We start from the raw sequence: 17987 nt of genomic DNA on the forward strand, positions 1-17987 counted from the left end.
GGAGGGAGACGCGGGGGCGGAAGTGCGTAGAAAGTCTCTTGTTCCCGCCCCCTCCTCCGGCATTTCCTCGGTCCTATAGAGGCAAAGGCAGAAGCTAGAGTGACCCCAGCGAGGCTTTTAAGGGGTAGGTGGCATAGAGAGCTAGAGACCTTGTCAAGGAGCGCTTAGGGTTTGCTTTTTTTGTGTTGTATTATTTTCTTTTTTTAATGTATAATGTATTTTTAAAAGTCAGTTAATATATAATGTATTATGGTTTCAAAGGTCAGTGATTCATCAGTTGTATCTAACACCTAATGCTCATTAATTACATCACATGCCCCACTTAATGTCTATCACCCAGTTACCCCATTCCCCCCTCCCCTCCAGCAACCCTCAGTTTGTTTCCTATGATTGAGTCTCTTATGGTTTGTCTCCCTCTCTGATTTCATCTTGTTTTTTGCCCCCTCCCTTCTCCTAGGATCCTGTTTTGTTTCTTAGAATTCTGCATATGAGACTATATGATAATTGTCTTTCTCTGATCATTTCACTTAACATAATACCCTCTAGTCCCATCCACGTCATTCCAAATGGCAAGATTTCATTTTTTTTTTGATGGCCGAGTAGTATTCCATTGTATATATATATACCACATCTTCTTTATCCATTCATCTGTCAGTGGACATCTGGGCTCTTTTCATAGTTTGGCTATTGTGGACATTGCTGCTATAAACATTGGAGTGTAGATGCCCCTTTGGATTACTACATTTGCATCTTTGGGGTAGATACCCAGTAGTGCAATTGCTGGGTCATAGGGTAGCTCTATTTTCAACTTTTTAAAGAAAGATTTTATTTATTAGAGAGAGACAGAGCATGGGGAGAGATGGGCAGAAGGAGAGGGAGAAGCAGTCTCCCTGGGGAGCCTGATGCAGGGTGGGGTGGCTCAATCCTGCAACTCTGGGATCATGACCTGAACTGAAGGCAGACGCTTAACCAACTGAGCTACACAGGCACCCCTATTTTCAACTTCCTGAGGAACCTTCATACTGTTTTCCAGAGTGGCTGCATCAACTTGCATTCCCACCAACAGTGTAAGAGGGTTCCCCTTTCTCTGCATCCTTGCCAACATCTGTGGTTTCCTGACTTAATTGTAGCCATTCGCACCAGTGTAAGGTGGTATCTCATTGTGGTTTTGATTTGTATTTGATTAGGGTTTATTTGTAATGTTAGGAAATTTTCATTTAGTGCTGAAGCACTTTTACCTATGTTGTGTGATTTAATTTTTTGCAATACTTTGTGAAATAAATAGTATTCCCATTTGTGGAAGCAGGAAGAATAAGAAACTTGCCCAGAGGCATACAGCTAGTTCTCCACAGTAGTGTAGGTCTGAGTTTGAATTCAGACCAATTACAGAATACCGTGTTCTTTTTCCTAAAACACTACTTAAATTCTCATGAAATTAATTTTATTATGGAAGTAATATTAATTATAGAATACAGGAAATAAAATAATTCAATATAGAATATGCAACACATGTATGTATCAGGTACTGGTCTCATGAAATTATGTTCTAGTAAGAAGAGGAAAGAAAACAAGTAGGAAGGGGAAGATGTTTAATATATTGATAGTGTCACATAGAAAATAGAGTTATGCTACAGAGAGTGACTGGGTCACTAATTTATAGTAGTCTGAGAAAGCTTCTCTAAGAAAATGAAATTTGACTTCTGAATGACAAAGTCTTTCTGTGAAGATTATTCCAGGCAGGATAAACAATCCAAATACCTAAGTCAAAACAAGGAGAAGTGCTTCAGGGTCTGAAAGAAGGCAGTGTGTCTGGAGCTTCGTGCTTGAGGGGAAGAAATGAAGAGATGGGGCAGATCAAGCAGGAATTTCTAATGTAGGGATAAGGAGACTGGTTTTGTTTTGTTTTGTTTTCTGAGACAGGAAGTCTGTGGAGAGTTTTAACATGGGAGTGACCTTTACACTGTGGTATGGAGAATGGATTGTAGGTCGATAGCAATAGTGAACGTTTACTAAGCACTTATATGGTAGGCACTGTTTTATAAGTTTAACATGTATTAGCTCATTTAATCCTCCTAACAGGTACTTGGTATAGGTACTGTTATTAGCCCCTGCTTGGCAAATTGTATACCAAGGTCACATACTTACCTAATGGCAGAACTGGAATTCTGTGCTACAGAACCTAATTCTAAAGCCTTACCTGCTACTCTGTGCTTACTATTCCTGGACAAGATTAGAAGCATGAAGACAGGTTAGGACATTATTGCCTTATTTACCCAGAGCAAATCATTCCTGATTTTTGAAGTTTCTTTACAGTCTTTTTTTTTTTTTAAGATTTTTAAAATTTATTTATTTGACAGAGAGACAGCCAGCGAGAGAGGGAACACAAGCAGGGGGAGTGGGAGAGGAAGAAGCAGGCTCCCAGCAGAGGAGCCTGATGCGGGGCACGATCCCAGAACGCTGGGATCACGCCCTGAGCCGAAGGCAGATGCTTAACGACTGAGCCACCCAGGCGCCCCATCTTTACAGTCCTTTTTTTAAACAAAATTGGAACCAAACAGTACATATTGTAGTCTGACTACTTCGTGTAAGGATGTATTCTTTTTCCCGATATCTTAATTTTTCCAGAATGTTGTTTTAATGACCTTAAACAGTTCAATCATGGCCATGTGACTTAACATACTTAATTCCTTACTGATGAGTGTAACAGGGTTTAGACAGAGCAAAAAGAAATCTCTCAACCCATTTTAAGAAAAAAATATACTAGAGGCCATTGGGTATAAAATCGTAGGAAGCAACTATACAGGAGATCAACAATTAAACAGAAGACTTGAACAATACTATATATATATATTAGACCTAACATATCTCTAGAATATACCATCCAACAACAGCCCCAGAATACACATTCTTCTCAGATGCATATGAAGCATTTTCTAGGATAGTACTACATGTTAGGCCATAAAACAATCTTCAATAAATTTGAAAGGATTAAAATCATAGACAGTATGTTCTCCAAACATACTGGAATGAAATTAGAAATCCGTAAGTAAGGGAAATTCGGGATTTTCACATCTTATGAAAATTAAAAAACATGCCTTTAGTAGTCAGTGGGTCAAAGAAAAAATCACAAGAGAACTTTGAAAATACATTAGGATGAATGAAAATGAAAACTCAATATACCAAAACTTATTGGATACAGCAAAAGCTGTAGGTGGAAATTTATAGCTATAAATATCTATATTTTATTTTATTTTTAAAGATTTTATTTATTTGTCAGAGGGCGCACAAGCAGGGGAAGTGGCACGCAGAGAGAGAAGCAGGCTCCCCACTAAGCAGGGAGCCTGATGCAGGGCTTGATGCCAGGATCCTTGAATCATGACCTGAGGCAAAAGCAGACTTTTAACCAACTGAGCTGCCCAAGCATCCCTAAATGCCTTTATTTTGAAAAGAAGAAAGATCTCAAGTCAATAATCTAACCTTCCACCATAATAAAAGAAGAGCAAACTAAAGCAAGCAAAGTAAGTAATAAAGCTTGGAGAGGAAATAAATGAAGTAGAGAATAGAAAAAACAATGGAGAAGAAGTCACAAACCCAAAAATTGGCTCTTTGAAATTACTAAAATCAGGAAAGGAAGAAAGGGACAAGTTACAGGTCTTACAGATATAGGGAGGATAATTAGGGAATATTACAAACAATTGCATGCCGACAAATTAGATAACCTAGATGAAATGGACTAATTTCTGTGAAGACACAAACTACTGAAACTGACTCAAGAATAAATAGAAAATCTGACTAAATGTTTAACAAAAGATTGAATTTATAATTTAAAAACTTTCCACAAAGAAAAGCTCAGGCAAAGATGGCTTTACTGGTGAATTCTACCAAACACTTAAAAAAGAATTAGCATGAACCATTCACAAACTCTTCCCCCAAAATAGGAGGGGACACTTTCTGATTCATTCCACAAAGAATTACCCTGATACCAAAACTAGAGAAAGACAAGAAAACCACAGACCAACATCCCATATGAATATAAATGCAAAAAACCTCAACAAAATAGCAAAATGAATTGACGAACATATAAAAAAAAATCATACACCATGAATGAGTGAGAACTACCACAGGAATGAAAAATTGGCTTACCATATGAAGATAAAAAAATGCAATACACCATATTAATAAAGGGAAAAAAAATCACATGATCATCTCAATAGATGCAGAAAAAGCATTTGACAAATCCAACACCCCTATTTAAAAAAAGGAACACACACTCAACAAAGTAGGAATAAAACCAAGGAAATGGGTTGTTAAATAATTAACCCTTTTAGTTTGGAGATACACTATTTCGTAATTAGATCTAGATCTTTGTGTAAAATCATTAGACTTTTTATTTTAAAAAATATTTTTGGGGCACCTGGGTGGCTCAGTCGGTTAAGCATCTGCCTTTGGCTCAGGTCATGATCTTGGGGTCCTGGGATTGAGCCCCATGTCCGGCTCCCTGCCCAGGAGGGAGTCTGCTTCTCCCTCTCCCTCTCCCCCCTGCTCGTGCTTTAATAAAATCTTTAAAAAAAAAATTTTTTTTTTAAAGAAAATATTTTTGCCATTAAGCTGTTTATTCTCCTTCCAGGTGCTTTTGCTGTTATCTGTATTAGAAAGTCTTGTTCTGTTTTGTTTTTATTGTACTATTTCGATTTAATGTTTAAGGGAACATTCCAAAGAAAACAGATATAAGTATAAACCTGATAAACTTTCAATTCAATCCAAGCCAGCTCTCAGGCCTAACAATTCGAAGTTCCATTAGACTGGCAATCAATTGTTGAAAAGTGATTGGTCAAACTTTACTTTGGTTACCCTGGGCCTCCATGAGGACATTCCCTGTCTTGTCCATTTATCATTTTGATTAGTCCATATTCTGGGGGTCAGTGATTGTTTGTTTGAGTGTAATGGCATTTCACCTCCCTGACAGCTTATAAAAAAAATTTTTTTTTTACTTTTTTATTTTTTGGCAATCCGATGTATCCAGACGTGGTCTTTGTTGTATTTATTCTGCTTGGGGTTCACAGAACTTTTTAGATCTGTAAGTTATGTTTTTCAACAATTTGAGGCAAACTTTAGGCATCACTGCATCAAATGTTTCTCTCTTCCTCTCCTCTCCTTTCGGACTTCAAACCAGAGGTAAATTACATTGATACTGTCCCACAGACATCAAACCTTTGCTATTTCTTTTTTTCTTTCTCTCTGTGCTTGAGTTTGATAATTGTATCAGCTCGTCTTACAGCTGTCTTTCCTCTGAGGTGTCCAGTTCACTGTGAAGCCTATCCAGTGAAATTTATTTCAGATACTGTGTTTCATTTCAGATTTTTTTTTATTACCAGACTTTCCATTTGGTTTATAGTATCTATTTCTCCACCAAAAATCCTTATCTGTTCATTCATCTTTTTTTCCTATTAATTCTTTAACAAGTTTTAAAGCTGATTTAAAATAATTTTGTTAATTCCAACCTGTGAGTCATCTCTGCATTTGCTTCCACATATTTTCTATTGATTATGGATATAAATTTTCATTGTATGCTTAGGAATTTTTTTATTGTGTACTGGATTTTGTGGATGTGTTGTGAAAACTCTGGATTCTATTTTCTTCTAAAAAGTGTGTTTTCTTCTGGCCAGCTGTTAATTAAAATGGATAATCTCGATGCTGTGAAAATTTGATTCTAAGCTTTGTTACAGTGAGTTTATCCTTTTGCCCATAGTCCTAACTAAATAAAGGATGGCCCTTAGGTCTAGGATGTTGTCCTTCCTCCTTATTATGGTCCTTTTCGGGTTTCAGTGGAAAACTCAAAGTATTTACTAAACCCCTTTTAGTGGAATTTAAATTTCAAACTCTGTATTCCCCTGGCAGCTACTACCTCTCTACAGTTCGTTAGATATCAACTACTGCTTTCTGGTAGGTTCTTTTGAATATTACACTCTACAGGTACAATTTTGGAGTCCACCAAGGATTTGAAAGAAATTTGTAGGCATATCCTGGGGCTTATATCTCTGAAACTCTTAAGATTTCCCTCCTAATTTCCAGCTGTTCTACAAGTCCCAAATGACTGCTCAGCCCAGAAAGACTGTTACATTCTGCCTGAAGTCTATTTCTAAGCACATTGCACCAACTGGAAATTTCCCTTGGGGTAAAAGCTAGTTAATGTGGATCTCTTCTAGTACATGATTTTGTACACTTTCTGCATGTTTTTGGTTCTTCTCTAGAATCTAATCTTTGCTTTTTATAATTTGTTCAGTTTATAATTATTGGCAAGAGTTAGTCCAATAAAGCTACTCCTTCACTGCTAGACTGCAACCTCTGAAACCTCAAAAAGTTTCAAATAAAAAAATTAAAGGCAAATAAAATTTATCATTTATTTCCAATCCATTAGGATAAAAACCCACTTTATGCAGCTGAATCTTTTAATTCATTTTTTTTCTGAAGAAAAATACAAAAGACCAGATTAAAATTTGAGACAAGCATTTCAAGGAAAATCCTTTGACTCAAGAGTCCAAAACCAAACTCTAAATGGTTCATTCTACCAAAAGAATTAGTTTTTGTACAAAATATAAAGAATTTTCCCCTATAAATAAAGACTGCTGTATATTTACTTAAATTGTAATTCTAGTATCTGCTTTTCCTCTGCTTCTTCCTAAGCACAAAGCATAGTCAGAAATCTACTAACCTCAATGGGCAGACTGTCTTAGAATAAACTTTTACTGTTAAGATACCTGGGAAAGATAGTACTGACTTTCCTTGGCTCAAAGTCTGGTACATCAGTAAGTTTTAATATAGTTTACAAAACACTGCCATATTAACATGAGCACACTAACCTTTCATGTTTAAACATTACCACTTAAGAAGTTAATGACAGAGAGCTTGATGCAGAATCCAAAAGGTCACAGCCTAAATCTAATATTAATTCAGAGAGCCTCAGCAACTTCTATCATTATTGAAAAAGACCAGACCAGTCCCTTTCACCTCCTGTTGTATCATTGTCCTATTTTCACGGTCATTCTATGAGAAGAAAACGCCAGCTTAAACTAAAAATAAAATAAATTAAAATAAAAAGTAAGTAATAGAAAATAGTTCTCTAGCACTAAGCTCAACTTCAGACTTTGATCAGGGAAGTTAAATAACTTCTATACTGTATGGAAGATTATTCATACAGTAATATAATTCTGACTCAGTGTTAATGACAACATTAGCTTGATGTTTCTATCTTTTAACACCTGAAATCTTTGTTATCTAAAAACTATTCCAATAAAAAGTGAGCTACATTACTGCAGACAGAATCATGATAAATTTAAAGATTATATTTTAAAAGTTGAGCATGAAGCATAGACCTTTAATACGACTGACCAGTTATTCAAGTATCAACAGTGTTAATCCTTTTCTAAATGAAAATACAAAGTGAAATTTTATGAGCTTTATTGAAATTCATGTTTTAACTTTGGATATTCCCAATTCTTGTCATCATGTATACTGCATCCTCTTTCATTATCAATAATTTATAATTGATGCTTTAATGTTTGAGACCTTAAAAAGATACAACATATGACTGAAAATGGGCATCATTCTGGCTTAAAAAAAATTTTTTTTTCAATTCATCACAACCCTCAGTTCTGTTATCCAGGGAGTTCTAAGGTCATGATTAGAGGAGACATTTAAGTTACAGCTACAAATAGCACATTATCTCAAGAAACCATACATCTTCTATATGTAGGTAAATTTTTAACAGGAACAAGAGCAAAATTAAGAAGAATGTATGTCTTCATTATAAAATTCTTATCTAGATGGGGCAAGCTTTGAATTTTAATGTTTTCTCTCAAAACCACATTTTTCCTAAATGAAAAAAATCTTTGTTACTACTATAAAATTATTCTTTCCGCCCATGACATTTTACATAAAAGCACCAAAGAAAATTTCTGTAAACAAACTTTTAACCAGTAAACTAAGGGCAAATATCCATTTGCCTTTATTACAATATTTAAAAAGCCATGATATGAGTCTCTATTTCCTACAATGACAGTTTTATAATAAAATCCAAGCATACTTATACAAACGAGAAACAGAATCACTGTACAGTTTTGGGGAACAAAAGACAGATTAACAGACTAACTTTTTAGTTAACAAAGTGAGCACAAGAAACCTATAAAATGTATGCAATGTATAAAAATTCAGTAATTTTTTAAAGTTTCATTGAAGGGATTAATAATTATTAAGAATAAAAGATGGTAGATCCACTGGCTTTTAATTATCCTGTAAACAGTAAGAAAGCAATAAGCAATAAATTAGAAATGTCTTAGCTCTCAGTTCTTCCCTTCTCTCACACAGGAACCACTTTTACAGCAGTTAAAATTGGCCTTCTTAAATATTAGAATAATTCTAGCAGAAAATAAACTCCATTAGGAATAAATTAACAGTCTACAATAGATTTCTGACAAATATATTAGGAAAAATTACTGCAGATCACATGAGGATTGATCTAGATGTTGTAATGACAGAGTGACTCAAACCTTCTAACCGTCTCTTTTTCTATTTTACTACATTTGCTTTGTTGCTGTCAACAAATTGCTTTCTAAATTGGTAACAAGGAAACAGAAAAATGAGAAGTGAAATGCAATGTTTAATGTGTAGATTTATGAAAAAGGAAAAACTTTCAAAATACTTTTTCCTATTACTGTTACATAGGAAAAAGTTTCATTTGGCACACTGGACTTGTAAAAGAAAAGAAAAAAAAAAAGAAACTTAGAGTGTTTGGCATTCTAATCATCTGTGGTAAAGACAACAGTAGGAAAGGAAAATAGAAAAAGTTACTACTTTAAGAAAAGACATCAGAAGACAAACAACCAAAGGCGCTTGTGTCTTCTACCATTCACTGTCTCTGAAATACTTTCATCTGCAACACAATATACAAATTATTATTTACATTATGATTATATTGGTAAAGAAGACCAGAATCAGTTTTTGTTGTGCTCTAACTTACAGTGCCCATCGGGATAACCATGAACAGGCCTTCAACAAAATACTCCATTTGCATTGTATATTTTATTTAAATTTTGTTTTGTGGTGCATCTGCTGGGGTGCACAAATAATTGTAAGACTCTGAAAAGTCCTGTAAACTTAGGCTCAATTTCTGTAGCTGATAACTATTCAATGAAGATGGTGTGTTTCTCTTTTTGAAAGCAAATGTTCTGCAGGCTTACAAAGGTCTTTCCTTAAACAGTGGTATCGCCAAAGTCCTTGTTCCAACGTATGTATGCTTCTAAGGTTTGAGGGCTCACGCTGCGTTTTATCTTTTTCAAGGATTCAGTGAAGTCAGATAATCGAATATTTCTCATCTAGATTTAAAAAAAAAACACATGACAATACAAATGATGAACACATATACAGCAGTTAACCCAAAGATGGATTACAGTAATGATGCTGTTGCTTATTATTGTTACAAATATATATACATGTATTCTTAGAAAATCATGCCAATCATCTTATTTTACATATCATTATATGTTAGGCAAATTTGCTATATAAGAAATCTTACCAAAATGCTATACTAATATACTTTTATTGTATGTGCTTAATTTCATAAGTATTAAAATTTTAAATCACAATATTTTCCCATTTTAAAAACAGAAAACACTCATTATAGAAGATTTGATAAAATACAGACAAGCAGAAAAAAGAATCACTATTCCATCACTCAAAATTCTCAAGTCTCACTCACCATAAGCATACTCTAGCTAAATTCATGCTGGATTTATTGGAAAGGAAGATAGTTTACAAGAAGCACATGAGACTTTTAAGGAAATAATGCTTTTTACAACATGTAGGATGCTTGTATCTGAAATTTTCTAATATTAATATTACTTATAATGCATTTTATATTAATCTGGTCTCATTTTCTGACCTTTTAAAAAGATTTTGGGAGACAGAGAGAGAGCACAAGCTGGGGGAGGTACAGAGGGAGAGGGAGAATCAGGCTCCCTGCTGAGCAGCGAGCTGCATGTGGGGCTCAATTCCAAGAGCCTGAGATCAATGACCAGAGCTGAAGGCAGATGCTTAACCGACTGAGCCAACCAGCTCCCCCTCACTTTCTGACCTTTTTAACTGGCTATAAGAAATGTAGAATAAAACAATGCTGAGTCCACATTTATATAATCACCTGAAGATTTTTAAAACTCAAAAGGAGGGGCACCTGGGTGGCACAGCGGTTAAGCGTCTGCCTTCGGCTCAGGGCGTGATCCCGGCGTTATGGGATCGAGCCCCACATCAGGCTCCTCCGCTATGAGCCTGCTTCTTCCTCTCCCACTCCCCCTGCTTGTGTTCCCTCTCTCGCTGGCTGTCTCTATCTCTGTCGAATAAATTAAATAAATAAATAAATAAATAAAACTCAAAAGGAGCTTGGCACAAAATGAACAGTTTAAAAAACTGCCACTAATATATACATGTTCATTTTGCCCAAAAATAAGTTAAAGGAGAAATGAGACAAAACATCACCTGATATTCATATATATTCTTCTTTTTATTACTCTTATAAAACCCAATCTAACTATTTCACACCCTCTGATATCTTGATGAGCACAGATTGAGAAAACCACCCACACTTGTATCTTGTAGCCTAATCTTAGTCAAAAAGGAAAAGGATATATTGTTACCACATAATCAGCATATGAGCCTTACAAGTTTTTTTATTTAACTTGTAAAACACATACTGGCTCTTCCTAAAGCCCAAAGAGTAGAAGGATGATGAATGTAATGTATTACCTATGATATTCTTGAATAAATTTTATTATAGAAATTAAGGTCTTAAAAGTTTTGATGAAATTCCAATTGAACTGTATAGAATGGTATACATAAATATATGAATTTATATGATACTTTGAAGTTAGTAAGAGATGAATGTATACAACAGGAAAAAGCCAACTGGTAGCTCATTTGAGAAAGAGAAAAGTGGCAAAGATCTTATCAAAACAAACTAATGAAATAACAAAGTTAAGGTGGATACAAACTGCGTTTTCTTTTCTTTCTCTTCCTTCCTTCCTTCCTTCCTTCCTTCCTTCCTTCCTTCCTTCCTTCCTTTCTTTCTTAGATTTTATTTATTTATTTGACAGAGATAGAGACAGCCAGCGAGAGAGGGAACACAAGCAGGGGGGAGTGGGAGAGGAAGAAGCAGGCTCCCAGTGGAGGAGCCTGATGTGGGGCTTGATCCCAGAACACAGGATCACGCCCTGAGTCGAAGGCAGACACTTTAACGACTGAGCCACCCAGGCGCCCCTATTTTTTATTTATTTTTAAACAGGCTCCATGACCAATGTGGGGTTTGAAATCACGACCCCGAGATTAAGAGTCACAAGTTCTACTGACTGAGCCAGCCAGGCACCCCAAACTTTGTGCTTTAAAAACAAAGTACAGTATACCCTGAATTTATAGCAACAATTTTTAGCACTACCTTTTAAAAACATGGAATTCCAATACAATTATTTGAGTTTCTATTCTCATATAATATTCTTTATATTCCTTTATATTCTATAGAAGTCAAATTGGGTTTATCTCACCTAAACGTGTGTATATACCAGTGCCTGACAATACACTTAGTTATTAAAGTTGTACTGAATAATGACTAAAAAAGAATTCTAGTATACAATTTTAGAAACCAAACTACTTGTGTTCTCCTCTCCTCTTACAAATGCGACTGATAAAATAGATTTCCTTAATCTCTATAATAAAATGCCATTATTATTTATGTATTTTAAAATTTTCTATGGACACTTACATAGTATCCACTATTGCCAGACTGGTTTAAGCATTTTATAAATATTAATGCATAAGTCCAGGACTAACAGCTAAAAGTACTACCATTTATTAATACTAAAACCATTAGATTAAAAATAAATAAACTGGATAAAAGTATACAGTAGAACCAAAACTTGTAACAATGTAACCTAATACATAATTAGTAGGATGGTCACAAATGGTACCAGTAATGTTATTTCTTGTAATTCATTCAATAGTTTTATTAAATTTTAATTTTAGTGTTCTTCTCTAAAATTCAGTCTAAAATAAGGTTCTAGCTATATGCAAAAGAATGAAACTTGACCACTCTCTCACACCATACACAAAGATAAACTCTAAATGGATGAAAGACCGTGATGTGAGACAGGAATCCACCAAAATCCTAGAGGAGAGCATAGGCAGCAACCTCTACGACATCAGCCAAAGCAACCTTTTTCATGACACATCTCCAAAGGCAAGAGAAACAAAAGATAAAATGAACTTGTGGGACCTCATCAAGATAAAAAGCTTCTACACAGCCAAGGAAACAGTCAAAAAAACTAAGAGGCAGACCACGGAATGGGAGAATATATTTGCAAATGATGCTACAGATAAAAGACTGGTATCCAAGATCTACAAAGAACTTCTCAAACTCAATACACGAGAAACAAATAAACAAATCATAAAATGGGCAGAAGATATGAACAGACACTTTTCCAATGATGACATACAAATGGCTAACAGACACATGAAAAAATGTTCAAAATCATTAGCCATCAGGGAAATTCAAATCAAAACCACACTAAGATACCACCTTACGCCAGTTAGAATGGCAAAAATAGACAAGGCAAGAAACAATTGTTGGAGAGGATGTGGAGAAAGGGGGTCCCTCCTACATTGTTGGTGGGAATGCAAGTTGGTACAGCCACTCTGGAAAACAGTGTGGAGGTCCCTTAAAAAGTTAAAAATTGAGCTACCCTATGATCCAGCCATTGCACTACTGGGTATTTACCCCAAAGATACAGACGTAGTGGAGAAGGGCCATATGCACCCCATTGTTCATAGCAGCAATGTCCACAATAACTAAATCGTGGAAGGAGCCGAGATGCCCTTCAACAGATGACTGGATTAAGAAGTTGTGGTCCAGGGGCGCCTGGGTGGCACAGCGGTTAAGCGTCTGCCTTCGGCTCAGGGCGTGATCCTGGCGTTATGGGATCGAGTCCCACATCAGGCTCCTCCGCTATGAGCCTGCTTCTTCCTCTCCTACTCCCCCTGCTTGTGTTCCCTCTCTTGCTGGCTGTCTCTATCTCTGTCGAATAAATGAATAAAATCTTAAAAAAAAAAAAAAGTTGTGGTCCATATATACAATGGAATATTATTCAGCTATCAAAAAGAACGATTTCTCAACATTTGCTGCAAGATGGACGGCACTGGAGGAGATAATGCTAAGTGAAATAAGTCAAGCAGAGAAAGACAATTATCATATGGTTTAACTCATTTATGGAACATAAGAAGTAGGAAGATCGGTAGGAGAAGAAAAAGAAAGGGGGGGTAATCAGAAGGGGGAATGAAGCATGAGAGACTGTGGACTCTGAGAAACAAACTGAGGGCTTCGGAGGGGAGGGGGGGTGGGGTAATGGGATAGGCTGGTGATGGGTAGTAAGGAGGGCACGTATTGCATGGTGCACTGGGTGTTATACGCAACTAATGAATCATGGAACTTTACATCAAAAATCAGGGATGTACTGTATGGTGACTAACATAATATAATAAAAAAATATTTTAAAAAATAAATAAAATAAGGTTCTTATATATTTTAAAAATAGTGGATAAAATTATGTTTTAGGTGTGGGATTAAAATTCAAGTAGATATTATACTGAACTATTGAAATAAATGTACTCTATCAGAATGAATTAATGGTATTTTAAAAATATGTATATTTTTCAGGCTCCTGTCATTGCAGTAGGCTAATTTAACACCAGTACTAATAAAAAAGTAGTATAAGTTTCTAATTCCAAACATTATTCCCCATTAAAATGAACCAGGGTTCTTGGGGTGCCTTGCTGGCTCAGTTGGTAGAGTGTGCAACTCTTAAACTCAGGGTTGTGAGCTGGAGCCCCATGATGGGTGTAGAAATCACTTAAAAATAAAATCTTAAAAAAAATGAAGCAGGGTTCCTGTAGAGTTGCTGATTCCAGGTGTTGGGATTAATTGTCTTGTTCCCAGAATGCAAGAACGCTTCTCCAAGTTCTAAAGTAATGTTGAAAGGGCACACCTTACTGTAAAAAAACAGATTTCAGTGGCCAAATGTAACCCTTGAAACATTAAAAAAGTTGTAATTGATTTACAGATGTGTTGGGCATCTTCTGACATGTCTTGTAATGATTCCTACCCTTTGAATGTGGACTGGACGTTAAGAACGGAATACTCCAAAAGTGATGGGATGTCACTTTCAGGATTAAGTGATAAAGACTTTGACTTCCATCTTGCTGGTACTTTCTCTTCTTCCTGGCTTGCTTGCTTTGATGAAGTAAGTACTATGTTGGAGAGGCCGATGTGGAAAAAAACTGAAGGAGGCCTTCAGCCAATGGTTCAAGAAAACTGAGGCTCTCACCTCAATAACCCATGAGAAAGTGAATCTGGCAAAGAACCACGTGAGTGAGTGAGGAAGCAGATCTGCTGTAGTTGAGCCTTGTAATGACTACAGCCCCGACCAACATCTTGATTACAGCTCCATAAGAGACCTCAGCCAACACCCTGATTGCAGCCCTCTAAGAGAGGTCAAAGCAGAGGACTCAGCTAAGCTATGCCCATATTCCCAACTCCATGAAAACGTAAGATAATAAATGTGGTCATTTTAAGCTAAGTTTTTGAGCAATTTGTTATATGGCAATACATACCTATTGCAACAGAACTATCTTGTTTTGAAGTCATGAGTTACTAAAAAAAGAAAATAGACTCAAAATTTCTTTATTCTTCGAATAAAACAGGAACTATATTTAGGTTAACTTTGTCCAGTGAAGAAAAATGTTGCTCAGAGCTCCTGGGTTGCTCATTCAGTTAAGTGTCAGACTCAGTTTCAGCTCAGGTCATGATCTCATGGGTCATGAAATCAAGTCCCATGTCAGGCTCCCCAAGTCAGCTTGAAGATTCTGTCCCTCCACTCCTCCCCCCACTTGTGCGCTCTCTCTCCTTCTCTAATAAATAAATAAGTCTTTTACAAAAATGTTGCTCAAATTTGATTGTATGTATATTCTCAGGATGGGCAAAATATACACAAAGGTTAACAGAGCCACTATCAGTAGAAAACTGGTCTCTTTTCTCATGCAATAATGGACAGATTTGTAAGACTTTCTATGCCCTAAGCAGCCACCCACTTGCTTTCATAAAATCATAAGATATTAATCAAAGTGTATCAAACTATTTCATTTATAGGTACAAGTGGACTTCCCAATGGGCTTTCATAGGAAATGCTATGGCCTTAGAGCCTAGGACAGAGAGAATACTTGCAGATGAGGAGGTGAGTGGATTTTGCCTGTTAAGTCATTTGAGAATTTGTAGACTGCTTCTTACTGAAATTTATTTGCCAGTTGGTGGTTTTAGCTCATTACAGCCTTAATTACTCCCTTTATTCCACATGGTCTTTCCAAGGGACAAACTACAGAGCTCTAAATTGTCACAGAGTCGGCCTCTTTTTCAGTCTGAATTTAGGGGACCAAAGTATAGGCAGTATCCAGTTTACCTGTCCTGGGTCCAAGGCAGGGACTGGTGTGTGGAGAAGAAATAATTCATGCATGATGCTTACTTTTTAGGTAGAAAGGTACTATCAGGTTTATGCTTTAAGAAAATTTAAAAAATATATTTATGGGATATTGTTAAGAAATTAAACTTCTAAAAACCCAGAAGACACTCTGGGAACACAAACTGTATAGTAATACTTATATTTTAAAAAAGAATTTTAAAAATGTGGAATTAAAATTATGAATCAGATAAAAGGGACTTGAAACTTATACTTTAAATGTGCATTTTTAGGGTAATAGCAGCTAAATGCCAAAGAAGCTATGTGGAATTCTCTATTCCCAAGCTTCATTCATATCAAACACACTCTAGGTAAACTAGAGATGGCAGGGTGGTTGCAATAAGTGTGAGGGTATTCTTAGTAATGCAGCTGATTAACTACCACACACAAAACACCTGAAAACAACTAAGTTTACTTAGAAGCTTGAAGAAAAAAGACTGTCAAAAGGTACTCAGATACATTCATTCTATATGTAGAGTTCACTGTCTCCTCAATAGCTGTTGAAACCTGGGCAGTAAAAAATATCTCTGACATATAAGTTATAAATATAAGACTGATTTTAAATGTTTGCTTACATAGTTATTACAATCATTCTGCATGTCCAGCTTTATATTCTGCAGGCAATCTTTTTCAAAAGCAATGCCTTAGCATCTCATAAGAGGGCCCCCCATATTAAGAAAATGTAATGAATTACATTACAATGGTATTGCTTTTACAAGTACAAAGACAAATGCTGAAAATCTTACAAAATAGAATATCAAGGGATTAACTTGTTACAAAGAGTAAAATTCTCAAGTTTTCTATAATTTTCTTCTCTTTAATATTTATATAATATGATTTGATAGAAAATGACAATGACTATGTACGATATTTTTGTCAATTACCATTGTCAAGAACACCATTAAGAGATTATAATTTGATATGCCCCTATATTTTGAAATGAAGCAAAGTTAACTTTTTCTAGCTTCTAATCACATCAGCTACAAAAATCCAGACAAAAGATATGTCTTACAATATAGAGAACCAGAGCAAAGAAAAGATAATTATAAAATAATATACCTCACTGGCAGACATATTCTTTACTTGTTCTGGTTTCAGTTCTGTAAAATATAAGACAGCCACTTAAAAAAAAAAAAGATTTCTAAGTTTAAATTGCTAAAGAGCAAAACTAAGTACAATGATCTAAAAGTACACGTTCAATATAAATTATTTCCATTAAAAGGAAGATACACATTAAGAGCAAAATTTATAAATGCTTAGAATAACAGTCCTTCTTAGGAGTAACTGGGAGTCAATTTCTTTGCATATTGCTCAAGAACAATAAATTTTACAAATTTGAGAGTGAACTTAAAAGAATGTAGCTTGTTCTTCACAAAGGTGGTATTTTTTTTTAAACCCAGTAACTTTTATCTGTTTCAGAATAATAGCCAAAATATTCTGAAAAAATACAAATGGTTTATATATTACATACTGGTGGAGTATACTATCTGAGTAAGATTTCATGCCTCTGGCAGCAAGAGTTTGACTAGAATGTTTGCCCAGAATTTCAAAATATATTCTCAAGGTTACACTTATTGTTCTCCAAAGCTGCAACAGTCAGTACAATGTTTCCTTGCAGGAGATGTGTTCTAGAAGTTGCACGTTCTATGTTCTATTTTATCGTCACAGCCAGCAATCTGAGTGCACACCTGAGAGCATTACCCAGCCACTGCTCATGCTGGCTGTGGAAAAGCAGTTGAGAATATCTAATCTCAACTGATATCATAATGGTATTTCAGAATCAGCAAATAACCTTGAATCAAAACAAAGCAATTCCTCAAAAGATAACATATAATAATACAAATAAAAGCTTCTCTTAGACATTTTAATTTCAAGTGATATCAGAATATTGAAAAGAGCCAAAACAGGTAAGAACATTTCCCCTTTATTTTTCTTTTTTGCTTGCTTAAAAATGTTTTCTTTTCTTTTGTGTTTTCTGCTGGTTACCTCCTATCAAGAAGTGAAACATATGGCAGATGGTGATTTATCGTGCTGAGCACTGTTTAATGTACAGAGTTATCTAATCACTATGTTGTACACTTGAAATGAATATAACACTGTATGTTAACTATAATTCGACAATAAAAATTTTTTAATTAAAAAAAAAAGAAGAAGAACTGACACCTGTTGTTTATAATGGATCATGGTCTACTCACCCATAGCTGTCTTTGTATGGTCTGTGAGCTAAGAATGGTTTCACATTTTTGTTTGTGAAAACAGACAAAAATCAAAATAACGTGCAATGGATATGTGGCCTCACTACCCTAAAATATTTATCAGGTCTTTTACTGAAAAGTTTGCTGACTCTAAGTCTAGAAACTACTTTGTACCAAATTTTCTAGCAGC

The 17987-nt window shown here is 35.4% G+C and overlaps 1 protein-coding gene and 1 long non-coding RNA gene across 6 annotated transcripts in view; one reads left to right on the forward strand and one right to left on the reverse strand.

The window, feature by feature from the left end:
* The first annotated feature begins 18 nt into the window (after positions 1-18).
* LOC113241002 (uncharacterized) lies at positions 19-17965 on the forward strand. 2 transcript variants are annotated; one of them, XR_007190786.2, is made up of 4 exons: positions 19-124; positions 14154-14637; positions 15239-15323; positions 17600-17965. It is a non-coding gene; the product is annotated as an uncharacterized LOC113241002 (long non-coding RNA). The 2 variants fall into 2 exon arrangements; XR_003311381.4 differs by having other exon boundaries at positions 14154-14333.
* The window catches only part of SPAST (spastin), a 61293-nt gene continuing 50747 nt past the window's right edge, over positions 7442-17987 (reverse strand). For all 4 annotated transcript variants that reach the window (XM_026478545.4, XM_044391053.3, XM_044391050.3 and 1 more), the window contains 2 exons: positions 16662-16702; positions 7442-9371 (listed from right to left, as the gene is read on the reverse strand). In XM_026478545.4, coding sequence (XP_026334330.2) covers positions 9249-9371; positions 16662-16702 — 164 coding nt within the window. In that variant the 3' untranslated portion in view covers positions 7442-9248. The remainder of the gene's footprint in view (positions 9372-16661; positions 16703-17987) is intronic.

Source organism: Ursus arctos, unplaced genomic scaffold (assembly GCF_023065955.2).
Source record: "Ursus arctos isolate Adak ecotype North America unplaced genomic scaffold, UrsArc2.0 scaffold_8, whole genome shotgun sequence".
NCBI lineage: Eukaryota > Metazoa > Chordata > Mammalia > Carnivora > Ursidae > Ursus > Ursus arctos.